This window comes from Phoca vitulina, unplaced genomic scaffold (genome assembly GCF_004348235.1).
Source record: "Phoca vitulina isolate PV1807 unplaced genomic scaffold, GSC_HSeal_1.0 scaffold15, whole genome shotgun sequence".
In the NCBI taxonomy this organism is placed as follows: domain Eukaryota; kingdom Metazoa; phylum Chordata; class Mammalia; order Carnivora; family Phocidae; genus Phoca; species Phoca vitulina.
Genome location: NW_022589718.1, coordinates 6,602,565 through 6,623,776, shown reverse-complemented (window position 1 = coordinate 6,623,776; position 21,212 = coordinate 6,602,565). Strand labels below are relative to the sequence as shown.

At 56.5% G+C, this 21,212-nt stretch overlaps 1 protein-coding gene across 1 annotated transcript in view; it reads left to right on the top strand.

Moving 5' to 3' along the window:
• The window catches only part of ADGRA2 (adhesion G protein-coupled receptor A2), a 32,957-nt gene that overhangs the window by 4,655 nt on the left and 7,090 nt on the right, over positions 1-21,212 (top strand). Inside the window, exons 2-11 of the mRNA XM_032413414.1 lie at positions 7,345-7,416; positions 16,913-16,984; positions 17,258-17,329; positions 17,495-17,566; positions 17,847-18,010; positions 18,212-18,425; positions 18,987-19,151; positions 19,754-19,952; positions 20,460-20,609; positions 20,739-20,900. Coding sequence (XP_032269305.1) covers positions 7,345-7,416; positions 16,913-16,984; positions 17,258-17,329; positions 17,495-17,566; positions 17,847-18,010; positions 18,212-18,425; positions 18,987-19,151; positions 19,754-19,952; positions 20,460-20,609; positions 20,739-20,900 — 1,342 coding nt within the window. The remainder of the gene's footprint in view (positions 1-7,344; positions 7,417-16,912; positions 16,985-17,257; positions 17,330-17,494; positions 17,567-17,846; positions 18,011-18,211; positions 18,426-18,986; positions 19,152-19,753; positions 19,953-20,459; positions 20,610-20,738; positions 20,901-21,212) is intronic.

Genomic DNA, 21,212 nt, shown 5'->3' with positions numbered 1-21,212 from the left:
GGAGGGAAATGGCCCTGGGCTGAGGAACTAGAAGGAAAGTCCGGTAACTGCTCGGAAGGGGCTGCTTGGAGGGGCTGTTTATTTTCATTCCCCCAGCCCGGCGCTCTGTTCTATTTAGAGCTCAGACACTGACAGGACAAAGCTGCCTCCTCCCCTTCCTCCCTCCTCTGGCGGGCCCCCATCCTTCCCAAACTCCAGAACATTCCTTTGCTTTTAGGACTGGGTAATGGGGGTGGGGGAGCAGAGAAACTGTGGAGTGTAGCTAACTCCAGCAACCTCCCAGGACCCAGCTTCCCTAGCCCTGGGAGAGGGGAGAGGCCGGATGGGGGAGCAAAGGGGTGTGCAAGATGGATGGAGCCAGGTGAGGGCAGGGAACGGGGCGGAGAGAGGCCTGAGGAGGGAGTTCCAGCCTGAACTTGAGGGGCCAGACATCTCCCAGCTGGAAAGGGAAGGGAAAGTCTGAGAGACGCTCCCCCACTCCCACCCACCCACCTAGGGCTCTTTGCCTGCTGGGAACTGTGTGGTGAGGCAGAAACTTTAGACTTCAGGCTCCAGGAGACCCAGTATCCAGGATGAGAAAAGCCATTAAATATAAGGAGTGGGAGTCTTCAGTCCAGACCCTTCTTTTACTGAGAAGAAACCTCCAGAGAGGGGCTGACCTGCCCAAGATCACACAGCAACTAGCCAGACCCCAGGGCTCCTGGTCCTGGGTCAGCCTCTTTGCATGGGGGCCTCATCCCTGGGGACAGAGCAGGGGAGATAGACATGAGCCAGGGGAAAGGGGCAGATAACCTAATAAACACTCGTGTACTGAGGGGACCTCTGTACAAAATCTCTGCACAGAGTACTGGAAATCAGATGGACCAGGGCAAGTGGTCTCTAAAGCATCCTTCCTGGTGTTTCTCTCCCTCTCTCGCACCACGCACAGCTTCGGGACTACACACCCAGGTGGCAGGCGAAGTCTCAGGAGCGCTGTACTGTGGAGCCGAGGGATGCGTGCTGTCTCCAAGCTGTCAGGACTGAGCTCTGCTAAGACTGACTGGGTGGGGGGCAGAGGAGGGGGAGCGAGTGGAGGTAGGAGGAAACTGCTCCATGACTTGAGAAAACGAGGGTTCAGCATGAACCCTGTCCGTCGACCACCCCCACCTTGCCCAGAGCTCTGTGCCTCCAGGTACCGGTCCCTTCGTTCAGCCAGTGCCTGCCGTGTCCAGCCCCACGCCAGTGCCAGGAGGTGAGAGATCTGGCGTCCGACCTCAGGGGCCATCCGGTCTCGTCGTGGAGACTGGATACAGGCTCACAAAGCAGAAGAGGATCAGGGCCCTGGGCTCCCAAGGAGAACTTCTGGGGTAGAAAGATTAAAGGACTAATTTATACTTGAGTGTAAAAGACTGACAACAGGGTGCCTGGGTGGCTCAGTCGGTTAAGCCTCTGCTTTTCCCTCTGCCCTTCTCCCCTGCTTGTGATCTCTCTCTCTCTCTCTCTCAAAAAAAAAACAAAACAAAACAACAACAACAAAAACAAAACAAACAAACAAAAAAACCAAGACTGATAACAAATTGATCCTTTCAGGTTTATTTGTATTTGAAAAGAAATCCACTTTCTTCACCCAAAATCGTGGCTTCCCCTGGGCTGAGATTTTAGGCCATGTTTGGAGAAGCACTTAAGGCCGACTGGGAGTAATTTCCCAGCTTCCTTGAATCGAGTGGACACATATACACACAAGCATTCCATCCGGTCTGACACATGTCCCTCCGCCTTCCATGAATGGAAGATTGTAGACCCCACGTCTCATTGATGTTTGTAGTACTATTGTGTTACACAGGGCCGGGCACGCAAAAGGCGTCAGTGTAGACTTGAAGATTGAATGAGTACCTAGGCATGAATGATCACAGCAGACTTGATTCCATGCACTCAAGCTAGGGTGCTGGGGCCCCAAACCCCCAGCAAGGCGCACCGACCACCTACCATAAACACCCCAAGCCCCTTTTCTCAGGCTGCGGACTCCCTCAGATTAGTCCTCCCCATCTCAGCCCCAATTTCTTGGCCCTGCCCGCTCACCACCAAGCTGGGGTGCCCTTGTAGAGAGGGTAGGTTAGAGAAAAGGAGACAAGAAGGCCCCATGCATGGAGCCATTCCAAGACTATTTTCTTTCCTGACCTTGACCTCAGGCGCTGCCTGGACAGTTGAGCTTCAAGGCTGAGGTCAGAGGCCATATCCAGACACAACCCCCTACAGCCTGGGGAAGGAAGGTCCTACCTGGGTCTCCTTCTAATCAGGTATTCCGGGCTGTGCAGACAGGCTTCCAGCCGGGGGAAGGGATGGCGAGGAAGTTCGGGAGTGCTGTGTGTCCTCTCCCCCAGTTAAGTCCCCTGCAGTGAGGCTAAATGGACGTGAAGGGCAGACTGGAAGGGAAGGGAGGCCACAGGAGGGCAGTCTTTAGCCTGAGGCTGTTTGCCAGGGCAGGGCCTGTGGACCAGAGGCAGTTTCGATTTTGGAGACCTTGTCATCACATCAAGCCTACTGTAATGCACCCCCCTCCTTCGTGAAACATAGTAATTCTTGCCAATCAACGTGGTATGACATTTGGTTGTTATTTAGGTAAGTGTTAATTGCAATTTTATAGCATTTATATTTCAGAGGCGGTGATTATTTTTGTAGGTTTCAGACATCTTTGTGGGCCCTGGAACTGCTCAGAGGCCTTGCGCACTACGCCTGCAGGAAGGGCTGGGAGTCCATTTTCACTTGCTGGTTCAGAGTGGCTATGGGCCTGAGACCCCCTCACTGACGGTCTCCCTAAGACACTCACTGCTAAGGTGCGGATGTTGGAGACAGGTCCTTCTGAGCCCAGAGGGCCCTGGTGATGCCCTGAACTCCAGGCTCAGACTCCCTGGAGAAGCTAGATTCCCCAAGTGTCTAGGCCTGTGGTCCTTGCATCTGTTACAAGTGGAGGGGGAGGGGCGCTGACATGTATGGGTCTTCCAGCACGTGAGAGAACAGTTTGGTTCGGACATGCGTTGGTCCCATGTCCCACGGAGTGGTGCCCACATGACCCCTACAGGGTCATCTCTGATGTGGGGCTGGGATCTGGTGAGTTCCTGTGGCTGCCCAAAGGCCACATGGCCGCTCTGTAGACGCCAGCCGCTCCTTTGGCTTCCAGCCTCATTAGTGGTAACTCCGCTTGCTTGCTTCTCTTCCCTAAAATAGGACCCTAGCTGGGAGACAGTTCTGGAATGGACTCAGTGTGCCTCCTCTCCTTAACCAGATTTCAGACTCTAGACTAAGAGAACAGGGGACTCCAGGGACCGGCCCCCCTGCCTGTGAAATCTGATGATGTTGGAGTGGTAGGCAGGGAGAGAGGGAAGAAAGCTGCAGATGCTGGGTTGGGTGAGCCAGAGGTCTGAGAGGCGGGTTGGCGTGGCTGGGAAGGAAATCCACCTGGCAGGCTCCTTGCGCTGTTGCAGGGCGAGGGGTTGATGCAGCCTGAGGAAGTAGCTGTCCGGTGGGGGTGGCAGGGCGGTGAAGAGGGGGCCGAGCTGACACTGTGTCTACGAAGCTGGACAGAACCATAGGGCCAAGTCTTCCTCCTTCCCGGCCCGATGGTTGGGGCCGCCCTGCCTGCTTCCGTCCCATGTGACAATCTAGTGTGGTGGGAACATTTTCCTTCCCATTGGACGAGGCTGCTGTGTGTTTTCCTCTACTCGCAGTAACTGCCAGCTTCCTACCTGCCCCGAACAACGCCAGACCCAAGCACTTTCTGCCCCAATCACTGCCCTCCCCACCCCCCAGACCCATAAGGGGCAGCTCCCAGAGCTGAACCACTGAACCCATAGGCACAATTGAAGCCCTTCTCTGGACAATCTGGGTCTCAAGCAAAATTTCCTCAGCCCCATCTAGGTTGTAAAGGCCAAAAGATCCAATTCTGGGTATTTGGGGACTGGGATCACAGAGATATCTGCCTGAAGTTTGTCCAAGAGCTGGAAATGCGGCAAGAAGGGGGGCCATTGGAGGAGAAGGACAAACCACCGTTTGCCTGGCATCCCTGCTTTTGCGAATGGCTTATGGAGAGTTGGGGATCAGGGACATGTTGTGGTCCCAGAGAAATATCTCCTTTCCAGACTTTCTGGGCCAGGGTTTGCACCAGGCTAGTCAAGCTGGAAACGTGGGCTGCAGCTGACCTCCTACTCCTTCCCAGCACAACAGTGGCTACCTCAGATTGGGGGAGGGGGCTGCCAGAGGGGGTTAGGACACCAAGGGATGAGTTGTGCCTTGTTCTGGACCACCGTCTCATCTTCACCTGCATCAAGGGCTGCTCCCCAATTCTGTGCTCTGCTCCCACACCACTCACACACACACACACACACACACACACACACCACCCCACCCCAATTGCCTCCTATCTCACAAGCAACCCAGACTTCCTCCTGGGGAGGCGCAGACCACGAGGAAACCAGATAAGGGTTAAGCCACCAGCCACACGTGGCCCCGGAGCTCCTGTAACGTGGCTGGTCTGACCTGAGATGTGCGAGAACAGTAGAACACACACGGCTTCCAAAGGCTCCGTACAAAAAAAAAAAAAAAAGGAAAATATCTCGTTAATAATTTTGCATATTGATTACATATTGAAATGATAACTTTAATACATTGGGTTAACTAAAATACATGATTAGAATTAACTTTAAAAAATATGGCTACTAGAACATTTGAAATTACATACTCAGTTCACATCGTCATACTTCCACTGACCAGCTCTGGGTAAAAGAATTTGGGGTATGCAAAAGGTGTTCAAGGGTTAAATGCTGAAGAGTCTGAAGAATGTGGGGTGTACCCCAATACCACTTCTAGACCTGTCTGGACAGGATTCTTAAATTAGGATCCCAGATTTTAATCTCAGGGAGTTGGAGGATTTTTTTAAATTTCCTGTTTTCAATTCAATGATCTTTATTTTTTCTTTATTAAAGATTTTATTTATTTGAGAGAGGGAGACAGAGTGAGAGAAAAAAAGCACGCACGCATGCACGAGCATGAGTGGGGGGTGGGGCAGAGGGAGAAGGAGAAGCAGACCCCCCCCATTGATCAGGGAGCCCGATGTGGGGTTCCATCCCAGGACCCCAGGAATGTGACCTGAGCCGAAGGCAGACGCTTAACTGACTAAGCCACCCAGGCGCCCCTCAATTCAATGATCTTTAAACAAAAATCGTCTGCAGATAATTTTGAGATAATTATTTATTAGAAGGTATTTTCCTAGTGTAAGATTTTCATTTCGAAAGTCAATGTTTCTCACACTGGAATCCTCAGACGTATTCTCAGGAAATAAGATACTTTTCCCCTCCCTTTAACAGGTCTCTACTCAAGTTTGAGGACTAATATTCTCGGACTTCCTCCTTCATGAATGGGGCTGTGCTAATCCGGCAGCCCTGTCCCTGTCTCCTTCCATACCTCCTCCCTCCCCTGCCTGCACCAGCCTCATCAGCATCCTCATCCCCACAAACCCAGGAGGGGGCAGTCCCTGGGAGAGACCCTTGGGACTGCGGGACGGGGGAGGTTGAAACACATGCCTTTTGTCCACCCTTCTTCCTGACATTTCAGAACCCCTCTCTGATATTACTAAAAGTACTGTGGGGTCCTCTCACCCTCTTTGACATTTAATGCAACCTCTGAGCCTCAAACTCTGGGGGCATATGAAGGGGATGAAGCAGAGATGAGGTGAGGCGAGCTTTGGTTTATAAGTCACACTGTCAAGAGTCTGTCACCACTGAGGGGGCCACCACCAGGGCCTGAATGAGACCATTAGAAGCCCTAAGAACTGACACGATTATTTATGATTTACCACCACCATGGATAATGCCAATTAAAATGAGAATAAAGGGGGCCATGTGAGTTCTAATTATTCATATGACAACTATGATGAACTTTTTGAAATGTCAAGATTGTGTGTGTGTGTGTGTGTGTGTGAGAGAGAGAGAGAGAGAGCGCCATTTGGAAACCCAACACCCCCCCGCACCCATGACCCCTTCACACAACCACTCCTCAGGAGCTGCTAGGAAGTGTCAGCGTTGGAGGACAGTTAGGTGGGGACTAGAAGGGTAGGAGGGGGTCTATCTGGAAAGCAGAGAAGGGAGGAAGCCCCCTTCCACTCTTGCCTCCATCCTGGCCATTGTCTGTTCTCCATGAGCCTCCTGAAGATGGACTGGCTGGAACGTCAGAGGTCTGGGGTCCTCTCCCCGCCTGTCTTGATATATTCACCTAGTATTCACCAGTAAGCTTGGGGGCAGAACTCTAGACAGCTGCCCGCATGCCTTGTCCCCACCCCCCACCTGAGAGCTGAAGTCCATCCCAGAGGCTGCCCACTCAAGAGAAGTTTCCAGACTTGTACCTCTGGCCTTCCCATGTCCACCAATAAGAGCAAAGAAGTGAAACCCTTTGTCTCGGCCCAGAGCAGGCAAGAGTTTAGGCTGTGAGGCTCATTAAAGCGTTTTAATAACCAATTAACTCAAAGGATGAGCCCTTTGGCTGGTCTGGAACTTCCTCCTCCCAGGGAGGGAGTCTGGCAGAGAAAGGCTAAGTGGGTGGGCAGAGTGGGTTTAGTCAGTAGCTTGGGGCCTCTTTCCTCCCCCTCTAAATACAAATAAATAAACAGAACCTCTGAGTGGGCAGAGGCAAAGGCTGAGGCCTGGGCCTCCACCAGGCAGGCCCCAGGGCTCTATCAGTTTTCTGTGAGGCCGCAGACAGGCTTGGGGAGGAAAGCAAGGGTGCGCGGTGCCTCTGAACCTGGGGCCTTTGAGGGCTGGGAAGAGTCCCCTTGTGGGAAGCCCTCTGCTCACAGAGTGGGGCCCAAGGAAGGGCAGCTCCTCGCACCTGCCTCCCCGCCTGCCTGGCCTCCCGTTCCACCCGCCAGAGCCCTGACCCAATTCGGGCCATTCTCCCTCCCACTCTCCTCGGGATGTGGGGCTGAAGGCCTGCGAAGGACAGAGCCCCGGGGGGCAGGAGGAGAGCTCTGTGGCTCAAGCCTGTGGTTCCAAGGTGTAAATGGGGGCATCGCAACTTGACGCCCGCTCAGCCCACTGCCTACAGAGCCCTAAGTCAGATCCAGGCCATGGGGGAACCAAGGGCAGGTGAAACGTCTGATTTGGAGCTCAGTGGGCTAACCGGTCTGCCTGAACCATTCACTGGCTCTTTCCTATAATCTGGAGCAGAGGGTGGGGCTCCTGCCCTGCACAACTTCAGGGGGCGCCATTGATACAGAAAGCAACATGGTTATACCAGGGAAACCTTATCCCCTCTCCATCCACACTTTCTGGCTTGTAACAGCACGTTCTCCTGCCTGTGTTCTCCCTGTTCCTTCAGGCTCTTGAGCAACAACAAGATTACTGGGCTCCGGAATGGATCCTTCTTGGGACTGTCCCTGCTGGAGAAGCTGTAAGTGCTGGGGCAAAGTGGGGCAGAGCTGGGGGCCGGTGGTCATGGGCAAGAAGTCAATCCAGGCAGGATGAGGACCCCTGGGTGCCGAGGGACCCCTCAACCCCAGAACCTGCTGGCTAAGTGGGGCCCAGAGTCAGACCCACGGGAACCCTGCCCAGGACTTGACCACCAGGTGGAGGGTACGGAGAGAGGGACCAGCTCCTTCCCCAGTGACAGCAGTGAGAAGTAGGGAAAGCTCGCTGGTCTAGGGAAGGATGGGGCTCAGGGAAGTTCATTAACGCTCTTAAATGAGCAATTAGCTGTGAGGGCTGAGCCCCTTAGCTGGCCAGATGCCACTTCCCCGCTCCAGCTGGGGCCCAGCATAAAGGGCTGAGGAGGATTTAGTGGGACTGAGGCCTCTTTCCTCCCCCCCACCAAACAAATCAACAAACAAAGCCCCATGGGGCTAGTGCCCTGGGCTGAGGGTGGGGAAAGTGGATCCCATCCAAAGGGCCCCCACCCCACCTGCCCTGGTTTGGAGCTGCATCCTCCGGGCTGCCCTACGGGCCCAGGCAGCCTGGCGCTGGGCTCAGGACTACAGGGGCCCTGCTGGCCAGAAGGGACTTTTTTCCCAGAGTTGGGGGCCTGACTCAGTTGAAGGCAAGTCACTTAACCTGCCACATTGGGGACTGAACCAGCCCCTCAATTCCCTGCTCAGCTGGCCTGCTCCAGGAACCACAGCCTGTGCGACAGCTTTGGGTCCCGTCTCCTCCACAGGAGACCTGGGCCTCCGTCCCTGCTGGAGCCGGATCCTTGCATTCTCCCCTGCCTCCGGCACCCGGTCTCCTACCTCCGCTCCCACCCTGCGGGGCGTTCCCAAATCCTTCAACAGGGCCCCTGCCCCTTGACTTCCACTTTTCCCGCCAGGCGTGGATCAGTCTGATGGAGGATACAGAGAAATAAGGTGGAAGCCTGCCCTCAAAGAGCCCGAGATTACGGTCTAGTGGAGACCGCCAGTGCCATGTGTGTTAGAATTCAGTAGGTTGGGGTTTCCATAAAACCCAAAGGAGGGACGTCACTGACCAGTGAAGGCTGGAAAATTCGAGGGCAACTGGGATGCAATCTCTCCATGACATGGAGTGTAGATCTTCAACCATGACAACAATTACGAGGTCATCTCTACGACAGCCCACTTCACAGGGGAAGGGAAAAGCTGTCTCGCAAACTCCCCAGCCTGTGAGGAAGGCGCAGTGGCCTGGCTGGCTTCGTGGCGGTGGGAAGGGGCAACCCCATGTTTGGGGTGGAAGGCCGAGCATGTTCTGTCTGGTCTGGGGCGTGCCGGGGTGGGAGGGGGCGTCGGGTTGTTGACGGTGGCGCGTGCACACAGCGCCGTGACCAGAGCCCTCCACCATCTGCTCTGTCGCTCACAGACCGGGTGTCCAGACGAGGAGAAAGGGCTGCCACCGAGCGGCTAGTAAAAAGTGTCCTGGGTACCGACAGATCGGGAACGTTTTGCTCTCCCACAGGCAGTCAGGCGTGCGGGAGCTCTGATTCCTGCGCTCAGCCCAAGCTTGGTCTCCGAAGGCTGAGTGGCGGGAAACCGCTCGCTCCTTCCAGGGATCTTTGGGAGGATGACAAACTGCAGCTGCCTCCAGCCCGTCGCCATCCAGAGGCGCTGTCGCTTCTCCTTGCCGTGAGCCAGACGGCTCTGAGCCTCTCGTGGCCCCACTGGCATCTTCCCATCTTTACCCCTCTCACTTTATCAAAGACCCACCGGGTCTCCCCGCTTCTCCTCCTTTAGTCTCACGAGGGTCAACTTCCTGATGAAGAGAAGAGGGTCCTTTCCTTCCCACCCCTGCCCACGTACTGAATCTCCCCAGCACCGGGGACCCGGGTGACTGTGCAGCAGGTGCTTTCAAAGCATGGGAAGCAGAGAGAAATGAGAGCGTGGTCAAGGAACAATGACGAAAAACTGAATCTCATGGTGGGGCAGGAGCGCGGGGCAGGAGACAGATGAGAGTTCAGAATCCCGAGTGTGAGCCCTGCTCTGTTAGGAATCACCCAAGGCCTTCATTCTAGAGATATGTACTGAGCCCCCTTTGTGTGCCAAGCTCTGTTCTAGGCATTGGGAGTGAACACAATAGACCCAGCGCCTGCCCTCAGGGAACTTACCCTCTACGGGACACAGAAAATAGCAAATAAATGTATAATGTATCGGGTGATAGGTCTACAAAGAAAAACAAAGCAGGGGAAGGCGGAAGGAAAGCAGTGACGGTAGGGGGAGGCTGCTGTTTGGTGTAGCGAGGTCAAGGAAGGCCTCGCTGACAAGGTGACTGAGCCCGAGGTCTAAGGGAGGGAGGAATCTGGAGGGGAAGGCCCTTGGGTCCGCCCTATGCCTGGTGGGTCTGAGGAGCAGAAGGACCTGTCGATGGGAAGTGGTAGGAGAGGAGGTCAGAGTGATGCTGCCGTGGGTGCAGGTCTGGGATCTCGGTTTCCTCATCTGTACAAAAGAGGGGGACAGGGTGATTTGTAAGCTGCATTATGGATTTTAAATTCTATGATCCTTGGATGTGTATGTCTGTGATACCCACAAGTGCTGCTTGAGAAGGAAAAAAATCAAAGCAACCAAGGCTGCAGCTAGGCTTTCCAGAAGAGGGGAAGCCTCTGGGCAGAGGCGTGTGCCGTGCTCAGCAGGTATGCATGCTTCCCAGGGATGGAAAGGCCGGGCAGGACCGGTAGGAGCCCAGGATCTCCAGCCTGGCTGATCACCACTGTTTCAGTCGGGTTCTCCAGAGGAAGAAAACCAATAGGAGATGTGTGTGTGTGTGTATCTTTATATAAATATATAAAGAAATTATATTAGTTCTTTATAAAGAAATGTATTTTAAGGAAATGGGTCATGTTGATTGTGGGGGCTGGCAAATCCAAAATCTGTAGGGCAGGCCAGCAGGCTGGGAAGTCAGGCAGGAGTTGATGCTTTAGTCTCCAGACAGAATTTCTTCTCCAGGAAACCTCAGTTTTTTGCTCTTACACCCTTCAACTGATTAGATGAGGCCCACCCATGCTATCCAAGGTAATCTTTATTTAAAGTCAACTGCTCGTAGATGTCCACCGCATCTACAAATTACCTTCACAGTAACGCCTCCATTAGTGTTTGAATAAGCCACAAGGTGCTATCGCCTGGCCAAGTGGACACATAAAACTAGTCCTCAAAACTACTGTCCCACCATCCCAGGGATGGGGAGAGATCCTATGCCCTACTCCCAGAGATGCTAATTCATCAGGTCGGAAGGGGCCTGGGAATTTTTTACAAGGTATGCAGACGATTCTCATGCTCATCCGGGGTTGGGAACCAGTGGACCAGATGACCCCGAGACTGTGGGCCTATTCATCACAAATGAGACGCCGTGGCCTGGCGTGCAGTTGGTGCCAGGAAACACTGATCTCTCTGTCCTGTCAAGCTCAGACATCCAGGCTTGGGCAGCTGAGTCCATGGCAGCTTAACATCCCACAGTCTGTGAGCTGCAAGTCCCGTGGGAGGGTTGGGGCCTCGCCTAATAACTGAAATGGTAGGTCTGGGCTGCAGAGAATGCCAGCATTGCCTCCTTGTGCTGAGCGCCTCTCTGGCCTTTGAAAATGGGTCAAGTACAAGCATATGGGGGGAGGAGGTCCGCCTGGTCCCTGTTAATGGCAGGCGCTTGAGGCTGGGAGGGGATACAGAAAGGGCGCCGCATGGGGATGTGCCTTCGATGATCTCAGGGGAGGACAGGTGCTCCAGAGAGGCTGGGGGGAGAGTGGGGGACATACCTTGTGGGGCTCTATCAGCCAAGCAGGATGGACAAGCAGAGAGGCTGGGGGGAGAGTGGGGGACTTACCTTGTGGGGCTCTATCAGCCAAGCAGGATGGACAAGAAAAGCTGAAACAGGGTCCAGCAGAGCAGTTCACCGCCAGCCCATGGCATGTACAGAATCGTCCAGATGGGCGCTGAGGCCCTGTCTCTGAGCCCTCCCCTCTGTATCCCCCCAGCCCTCGGCATGGACAAGCCTGTTACCCAGAGGAAAGACTTCTGGGGTGGAGGAGACCGGGCGGGCCAGGAAGGGCACGGAACTCCATTCTGGAGTGAAAGAGGCCTGGGATTGAGTCCTGCCTCTGTCATTTACTTTCTGGGTGCCTCTCCAAGCCTGGTGTTTCTCCCCTGGGAAAGGGGGCAATACGGGACTCCTAGACTGGCTGTCGTGGGGACGGCATGGGCTTTCAGTAAATGCCTGTTCCCTTCCCTTCTCGGGAGAGTTTGAAGTTGCAAGATGTCGTGTCGGCAGCCCCCCGTTGCATGGGATTTGCCCAGAGCTCCCAGCCTTGGCGGGCAGTCCTGGAGCTGAAACGAGCGTGCGTGCCGAAAGTACTCACGGCTGGCCCACCCGTCTGGTCCCTGGCATCTCCGCCCACATCCCCCACCACGCGCCTTCAACAGGGAGCAGGCCACCAGAAGACCTTCCCGGGCTCCCAGGGTGCCCCGGCCACAGTGAGAAGCCCCCCAGACTGGGGACCAAGTGGGCCGCAGGACAGCCAGCCCCCAGAAGAGGCCAAGGGAGAGAGCCTGGGCATGCACGCGAGCGAGGGGCTCTGTGTGGACACACGGCCCCAGAGGCCTGTGCATGCCTGGAAGAGAGGACGTGGTGAGGGGAGCCTGGTCAGCCCCAGGATGATTTGTCATTGCCTAATGAGATTAATGAGCCCAGGGGGCTGGTATGCGGCGGTGCCGGGGCACTCATTAGAAGCAGATGCTCATGGGAATGGGAGGGGTTCTGGGGGTGGAGTGGTTCTCACCCGCCAGGTGGTTTCCATTAATCTGTGGGCGGGGCCACGAGCAAGGCCGCCCGGCCCGCGTCCTCCTCCCCTTCCCATCCCCACTCACACTGGGGAGGAATGCAGAAGAGAGGCTGCTGACGCTGGGAACAGCTGAGGGCTGGGAAGGGAGGCTTGTGGGCTTGGGGACAGCCCTCGTGCCTGCTCTCGTAGCCCCAGTGCCTGGCAGAGTGTACATGCTGAATAAATACCTGTTGGATGATCTCAGAGACAAGAGGGGCCCGGCCCGGGGTGGGCCCATCTCGGTTTTCTCCCGCCAGATGCTCTCCCTGCCCTGCCCCCCACGCCCTCCATACCTGCGCGGGGGTCTGGCCGGCTTCTCGGCCAGCCCCCGCTTTCGAAAGAACCTTGGAAGTCCTGGAGGGCCCAGGGAAAGCTGCTCTGCGGCCTCCGAACCTATAATTTGGTTTCTAAACCCACAAGCAGGGAGGTCTGTGGGGGCCGGAGGGAGCCATCTTGGGGCCACCCCACCCCGTCCAAACGTGGGACACGGCTCGCCCTCACACGTGCGCGCTCTGGCGTGCAAACTCACTCGAGATAGAATTAATATCCCAGAAGGTTCGCCCACTTAAAGTGTGCCATCCGATGGCTCGGAGCGTATTTACACAGTTGTGCAGCCATCACCGTCTAATTTTAGAACATTGTCATCATCTCCAAAAGCAGCCGTGCATCATTAGCAGCCACTCCCCACTCCCCTTCCTACTCCCAGCCCTAAGTAACCACTAATCTCTCTGCCTCTATAGATCTGCCTGTTCTGGACATTTCATCTAAATGGAATCATATCATATGTAATCTTTCATAACTGGGCTTTTTTCACTTAGCATAATGGTCTCAGGCTTCATCCAGATTATAGCATATATCAGTTCATTCCATAAAATACGGCCGAACAGTATTCTGTTGTGCGAATAGAGCACAGAAGCTTTATCCGGTGACGGGCACTTGGGATGTTTCCACTCTGGGGCGGTGACCATTCCTGTTCAGGTTTTTGTGCGGATGTACCCTTGTTTCTCCTGCATATGTACCTGGGAGTGCAATTGCTGGGTCCCTTGGTAACTCTGCCGAACTGGTTTTCACGGTGGCTGCACCATTTTACACCAGTAATGTATAAGGGGTCCAGTCTTTCCACACCCACATCAACTCTTGCTATGGCCCGTTTTTTCTATTATCACCATCTTAGCGCGTATGAGGTGATATCTCACTGTGGGTTTGCTTTGCATTTCCCTACTGACTAACAGTGTCGAATCTCTCTTCGTGCGTTATTTGGTCATTTGTATGTAAGTCCTTTGCCCATTTTTTTCAGCTGGTTTGTCTTTTTATTATAGAGTTGGAAGAGTTCTTTGTATATTCTAGATAGGAGTCCCTTATCAGATATATGATTTGCAAACATTTTCTCTCATTCCCTGGGTTGCCTTTCACTTTCTTGATGGTGTCCTTCAGAGAGCAGAAGTTTTAAGTTTTTATTAAGTCCACTTTATTAATCTGCTCTTTTGTTGCTTCTGCTCCCACACTCAGTCTTACACTCAGCTTCCTGAGCTCCAGCTTTCCCAAGAAGGGTATAGGGTATGATTTGCTCCCAGGAACAGCCCCCTCTGCCACAGAGTCCTTCTCCATTCTGGCATAGATACAGGGAGAGGAGTATGCCTTGAGTCAGGGTACCCTGCTCTGGGTTGGGCGAGGGGTGGTCGGGAGCGGAGGCGCCGTCCACACACCACACCTTTCCCAGCTTCCAAGACCTGGGCTCTATGGAGGCAGGGAGAAGATGAGAGATTCCACATCATAGTAACATCTGTTCACCCTCATGACCTCACCTAAGAAATGAAGGGATCTTGGGGTGCCTGGAGGGCTCAGTCAGTGGAGTGTGCAACTCTTGATCTTGGGGCTGTGAGTTCGAGCCCCACACTGGGTGTAGGAATTCCTTAAAATTTTTTTAAAATCTTAAGAAAAAAAAAGTAAAGAAAGAAATGAAGGATCAGATTAGACAATCCAGGGCAGGGGTTCATCACCTAGGTTCCACAAGACCCCTAAAATCATGGACAGTGTTGGGTAGAGTGCATTTTTCTGAGGCAGGAGTCCATAGCAAGAAGCACCAACCTATAGGGACCTTGCTGGTCCAAAAAAAAAAAAAAAATCCCAGTTCTAGGATAGCATTTCCTCCTGCTGCTAGGGAGGGTAGAGCCCCGACCTGCTTCCCCTACCTTAGGGACCAGGACCCCATCGGGCTGTCAGAGCTCAGCCCAGTGAGCAGCCGTGGGCCTGCACCCCTCAGGAGAAGACCCAGGCCTGGCCCGTCTGGGCAGTCGAGGGGCTGCCTGGGTCACCCCTGAAACCACTCTGTGGGCGTGAGGCAAGGGGGCAGGAATGCCAGCGCTTGGTGGAAGCTCCCCTCTCAGAGGGCCCCGGCATGGCTCTGGGCGGCAGGAAATCCAGGGCAGGAAGGGGCTGGGGCCCAAGTGGCCGCCTTGCTCCCATCTGCAGAGCATCAGTGGGGCAGGCGGGGTGGGGGCTCTCAAGGGGGGCCGGGGAGGAAATGAGAATAAACACAGCAAGCGGAGAGGGAAGGGGCGGGGGGCTGCAGCCTCAGCCCCTTGGCAGCCCATGAAGGGAAGTGACACAATGAGGAATGTGTTTCCCTCTGCCCGTCCCCTGCGTGGGGGTGGGAGGCAGAGCCCTGAGAATGGCCAGACCCCAACCGGGGCCAGGGGGCACATGCTGGAACAGCACCAGAGGGGGGTGCTTTGAGAGTGGGGAACCAAAAGGGGGGTGCTGGCAGGAGGGGCAACCCAGGGCAGGCGGGGCGCTCCCCCCCAACCCCGGCCATCTCCAGTCTCCATGCTGCGTGAGCATCCAGGGTCTGCGTTCTTGCACGTTCCCTGCTGGGGTACCACCAGCCGCCTGGGTATGGAAGCCATCCCTTCTTTAGGAAGCTGGCCCCTTCTGGTGGCTTTCCCTTCTTTCTCAAGGGGCTTAGGGTTAAGGAGGCCAAGTCCTTGGTATGAGGGTGTTTCATTTCTCTCTCTCTCTCTCTCTGGGTGTTTTTGTCCCCAGCTGGGACTGGCTATGCGAAAACAGGCCCCCTGGTGGGATGGCACCTCCCCATCCTGGACACCCATTTCCTCTCCCAGAGCTGGGAGTGGCTGGTTAACCCCCTCCTGCCCATAATCCAGACATGTCCCTGAGACTTTGGCAGGCAGGGCCAAGTGCCCCGTGTGTCAGCCTGGGCTGGAGGGTCACAGGGCCTTGGAAAACAGGTTGACCCCAGATATCTCTGTCAATCTTCTCCTTCCTGTGCAGGCTCTTTCCAACAGGTTGATTGTTCCGGGAATCCCCCACCCCAGCCCTCTGGCTCATAAGCACCCTCTGCCTGGGTGGAGAGCAGATAGCTAGCAAGGAGGCCGCAGCCCCCATCCCAGGGTCCCAGGAGGGCAAGCAGGCTGGCTGAGCAGGGAGGCTTCCTGCTACATTGCTCCGTGGGGCTGCAGGCGTGCTGCTTGGGCTCAGGAAAGACTCAGGTGGTCCTTGAGTAGTTGGGTGAATGGCCAGTTGGTGGTCTAAGCACCTCTTCTGGTGGCTGTGCTCAGGAAGCACGGGATGGGAGGGTAGCCAGTGGGCCAGCACTCACCTTGGTCCTTAGTGGCCCCAGAGAGCTGCCAGTCTGGTTTTGACCTGGGGCCAGGTGGGCACCGGTGGGTCCCCAGGGGGGCAGGAACTGCCCCTTCAGCTCTGTCCCTGCCACCACTGGGGGAGGGCATGTAAGGGAGGACGGTTGCTGTCTGGTCATGTGGTTGCCTTTGAGCAACCAGATCCTGGGACAGAAGCTGCTCGGATGACTGACCTGCACTTCACTCCCCTGAGTGGGTGGCCCTTGGCCCCATGGAGCCCTGGGGGGGGGGGGCACCACCTTCTACTGTCTGGACCTGCTGGAGCTCAGCCCAGAGATGGCGTTTCCCTTGCCACCTTCCCTCAGCACTGTGGGCTCCTAGGAGACCCTGGGGGGGGGAGGGGGAGGCAAGTGAGCAAGCCTTTACCCCCTCAGCCTTGCCTTCCTCTTCTGAGGAATGAGGGGCTGCCATGGGGGTTTATAATTCTGCCTGGGAGTCAGAGACCCGGGTCAGCCTGCAGGTGGTCATCAGCTGCCTGACCTGTTTCCTCACCTGTCAGGTGGAGAGATCAACATGGACAGAACAGCTATGGAAGTACCTCCCCCAGCGCCAGGCTCCAGAAGATCTTACCTTTGTATAGCAATTTACAAAAGACTTTACCCCTCATTTTCAAATGGTTCTCATAGCAGCCCCTGTGAGATCCTTGGCAGCTCAGATGGGAGCGACCTGGGCGAGGCCTCCCGGCTCCTAGTTCAGTGCTGGCTCCATTCCTTGTTTCCACCCAAGGGGACCCCATCCCATCTCTTGGCTTCTATATTCTTCCTGACATCTTTCTGACCAGCACCCCTTGATGGTAGCCGGGGTGGGGGACAGCAAGGAGACCTATCTGAGAGTTGGGGTCCTTCGTCCAACCTCCCCACCAGGGCTGAGGAGATTAGAAGAAAATCCAGTTCCCAACACTGCTGGTAAAAATGGGGCTTCCCCAGCCCAGGGGAATGTGTGGCCCCCAGAGTGGGAGAGGGCTGAAGGCTCCCACTTGCCTCCCACAGGGACCTGAGGAACAATGTCATCAGCACGGTGCAGCCTGGTGCCTTCCTGGGCCTGGGGGAGCTGAAGCGTTTGTGAGTGGCATGTCCTGCTCCCCAAGCCCTCCCAGCCCTCCCCCTCCCTGGAGATGGTCCCCTGGATCCCATGACCAACTATCCCTTCTCTCCCCACTCACAGCGCCTCTCTCCCCACACAGTGCATGGGGGGGTAGATGGGGGAGACACTTCAAGCCCATCTCCTTGTTCCTCCTGCTCCCACACAAGCCCCGGCCACACACGTGTGTCCCTCACAAGCGGATCCGTGTGGACCGTGTGGCCGGCTTGCTGAGGTTGTGTGTGTCCCCCTAGAGATCTCTCCAACAACCGGATTGGCTGTCTCACGTCTGAGACCTTCCAAGGCCTCCCCAGGCTTCTCCGACTGTGAGTGACGGGCAGTTGGGGCGGGGGGGAAGGCTCGCCTCGAAGGAAGGGTTGGGAGGAAGGAGGCAGCAGCAGACCCTCATAGGCCCCCCGCATTCCCTTCACTTGCTCCTCCCTCCTCCGGCCCAGGGAGACCCTAAGATCCTGGCTCCCTGTTCCCTGCAGAAACATATCTGGAAACATCTTCTCCAATCTGCAACCTGGGGTCTTTGATGAGCTGCCAGCCCTTAAGGTTGTGTGAGTATCTGTTCCCAGCCCAAGGACTCAGAGCCCTGCTGCCTTTCTCTGCCCAGGAAGGACACACATAAGCATCATGACCACGGTGGCCGGCCTTATGAGTAGGCAGGACGGGCAATGGCTGAAACCGCCGTATTTGCCTTCCCACCATCGCCAGGCTGGGGGTACGCGTGTACCCCCGTGTGCCCCTTCCAGCCACAGTCTCTCCCAGGGCTCCATCCCCACCCTGGAGCCCACACTCGCTGTGCTCTAGTCGGTGGCCCCTCTCCCCGTTCTGCAGGGATCTGGGCACCGAGTACCTGACATGTGACTGTCGCCTGCGCTGGCTACTGTCCTGGGCCCGCAATCGCTCCCTGCAGCTGTCCGAGCACACGCTCTGTGCCTACCCCAGCGCCCTGCACGCCCAGGCCCTGGGGGGCCTCCAGGAGGCCCAGCTGCGCTGCGGTGAGCACATCCCCCCCTGCACACCTGCCCCTTGGTGCAGACGCGCTCCAGAAGGGCCCCCCACTGGCTCCACGCTCCCTCTGCCTTAAGGGTGATTGGGTGGTGGGCGCCTTCTCCAGGGCGTGCGTCCTCTCCCTCAGGTCCCACTGGGGGTCCCACCCTGGTGCATGAAGGCCTCCCCGCCCGTGTCTCCTCCCACAGAAGGGGCCCTGGAGCTGCACACGCACCACCTCATCCCGTCGCTGCGCCAAGTCGTGTTCCAGGGTGACCGGCTGCCCTTCCAGTGCTCCGCCAGCTACCTGGGCAATGACACCCGCATCCGCTGGTACCACAACCGGGCCCCCCTAGAGGGCGACGAGCAGGCGGGCATCCTCCTGGCCGAGAGCCTCATCCACGACTGCACCTTCATCACCAGGTACAGGCCCTGCTGCCCCTTCCCAGCCGAGGCATGGGGTGGGGGAGGCTACAGTGCCCATCAGCCGCCCCCGAAGGAGCCCTGCTCAGTCAGACATGTTCTGGAGAGTACGGTCCTGTGCGTGAGAGCGCACGTGTGTGTTTATGGAAATCCAGGACTGAGTCATAAATGGTCTTGGTTAGGCGATAGAAAGTCAACGCCTGGTAGAAAAAAAAAAAAAAGATTACAACTGACGGTTCTTTAGCGCTTTTACAATGTATAGAGTGACTCTCACCAAATTATGGGACTGAATCTCTCCAAGAGACTTGCAAGGGAGGTCTTATTAGCTCCATGCTAAGGGTGGGGAAATTGAAGCTCAGGAAAACCATACCAGAGGGCCAGTCGGAGTTAAAGGAGTATGTCCTTGTATCCCTCGCTCCGTCAAAGAGAAGAACCCCGCAGCGCCTGCCCCGCACGCCCTCAGTCAGGGGCTGCGTGCCGGTGGACGGGGCCAGGGCGCTTAGGGAGGGTGGCGCGGCCACCGAGAGTGCCTCGCGCAGCCAGCCCTCCGCCCGCCCGCAGCGAGCTGACCCTGTCTCACATCGGCGTGTGGGCGTCAGGGGAGTGGGAGTGCTCCGTGTCCACGGCCCAGGGCAACGCCAGCAAGAAGGTGGAGATTGTGGTGCTGGAGACCTCAGCCTCCTACTGCCCCGCTGAGCGAGTCGCCAACAACCGCGGGGACTTCAGGTGCGGTGCCCTCTGCCACCCCGGCCCCGCCCCCACCCCCGTCCCAGCTCCCGCGTCTTCGTCGGAGAACACGCCCCCCTCCCCCCCGCCCCGCCCGCCCGGGCTGCCCATCTTCTGTAAGTCCCCGGCCCCAAGTCCCACTGTCTTGCTGTTGTTTTTACAGAGACCTTATCTTTTTGTATAAAGTCCCCATCTGACATATGCTGTGCAGAACAAAAAGTTTGGGTGGGTTTTTTTGTTTCTTTGTCTTCTTTGCATTAATAGTTTACAAAACTTTCCCACAATGGATATCAGATTTTAATACCCCCATGGGCATCTCTGTGAGGAAGGGCAGGTATTATCCTCCCCATGGACAGCTGAGAACACTCAAGCCCAGAAAGGGTAAGGGGCTTGAAGTCAGGGCTCCAAGTCTGAACAAACACGGACTCAGAGAGAAGGTGGAGCTCGGGAGCCCCGCGGAGCCTCTCGAAGGCCAGTCCGAACCCTCTCTCTGAATCCCTCCCCCAGGTCCCGAGGGGTTCAGCATCCCAGGTCTAAGGGCAGAGCAGGGACCCTTGCTCTGAGGAGCTGGGGCATCAGCAACCTCCCGCCTCTGCCCCCAGGTGGCCTCGGACTCTGGCTGGCATCACAGCCTACCAGTCCTGCCTACAGTACCCCTTCACCTCGGTGCCCCTGAGCGGGGGGGCCCCAGGCACCCGAGCCTCCCGCCGGTGTGACCGAGCTGGCCGCTGGGAGCCAGGGGACTACTCCCACTGTCTGTACACCAACGACATCACCCGGGTGCTCTACACCTTCGTGCTGGTGAGGCCAGGAGAGGAGAGGGGCGGCGGGGGGGGTGGCATCCCATCAGCTCTGGTTCTGGGGAATGGGGAGGGGAGCCCCCTCATGGCTGTGGGCTCTGCTGCTCCTCCGGTCTGTGGGCGTGAGCAGTGAGGGGCTCTTGCTCTTCTCTTCTAGCTTTTCTCCTTCTAGGGCATTCAGATCCCTCCTCCTCCCCCTCCAGGGCCACTCCAAGCATCTTTATTCCCAAACACAGCAAGGGCAGCCTGAAGGGGGAAAACAAGGACAGTGTGAGGTCGTCCCATTATCCTTAGGCCAGTGGTGTTAGAAGTGGGCGGCCCTGAGTCCTGATGAGTTCATTCCTTCCATGTGCCTCCTGTCTTGATTAGACCCAGCTGGTGGGCTAGACCCCTCTCCCCAGGCCTTGTCGCCCTGAGCGTCGGCACAGACAAGGGGGCCCCCTAGGGGCAGTTCTTGGGGAGAAGGGGCAGAACTGGACCATCTCCTTTCTTCCTTCAATTCTCCCAGATGCCCATCAACGCCTCCAATGCGCTGACCCTGGCTCACCAGCTGCGCGTGTACACGGCGGAGGCAGCCAGCTTCTCAGACATGATGGATGTTGTCTACGTGGCTCAGATGATCCAGAAATTTTTGGGTTATGTCGACCAGATCAAAGAGGTGAGATTCAACCTGGCCTCTGGGGCCCTTGAAAACCGCCCCCCATTTGCTCAAGCCTCTTGTGCCCCCCGCCCCTGGGCCCCCCCCCCCCCCCCTGCCCCCCGGGGCCCCCCCCCCCCCCCCCGCCAGCTGGTGGAGGTGATGGTGGACATGGCCAGCAACCTGATGCTGGTGGATGAGCACCTGCTGTGGCTGGCCCAGCGCGAGGACAAGGCCTGCAGTGGCATCGTGGGCGCCCTGGAGCGCATCGGGGGGGCTGCCCTCAGCCCCCACGCCCAGCACATCTCTGTGGTAATATGGGTCAGCTGGGAGGGAGCTCCTTGGGGAGCCCAGCCCTGGGAGGGACCTTAGAGTCAACTGGGGCCGGCCCTTGCCTGCCAGGAGGAAAACACTCCTGTCTCCGGGCAGCAGGTCCTCCAAGTATGCACCTGCCATGCGCCCAGCTAGCAAGAACCCCCGCGCATGACTCAGTTGTGCGGAATCTGCCCCCGAGTCGTCAGGGGCAGTGGAGAGGGAGGGGGCCAGTGACAGGGAGAAGTTACACAAGGCTTCATGGTGGGGAACCGAGTTGTAACGCTAGCCCAACGGAAATAAACTGGAGGA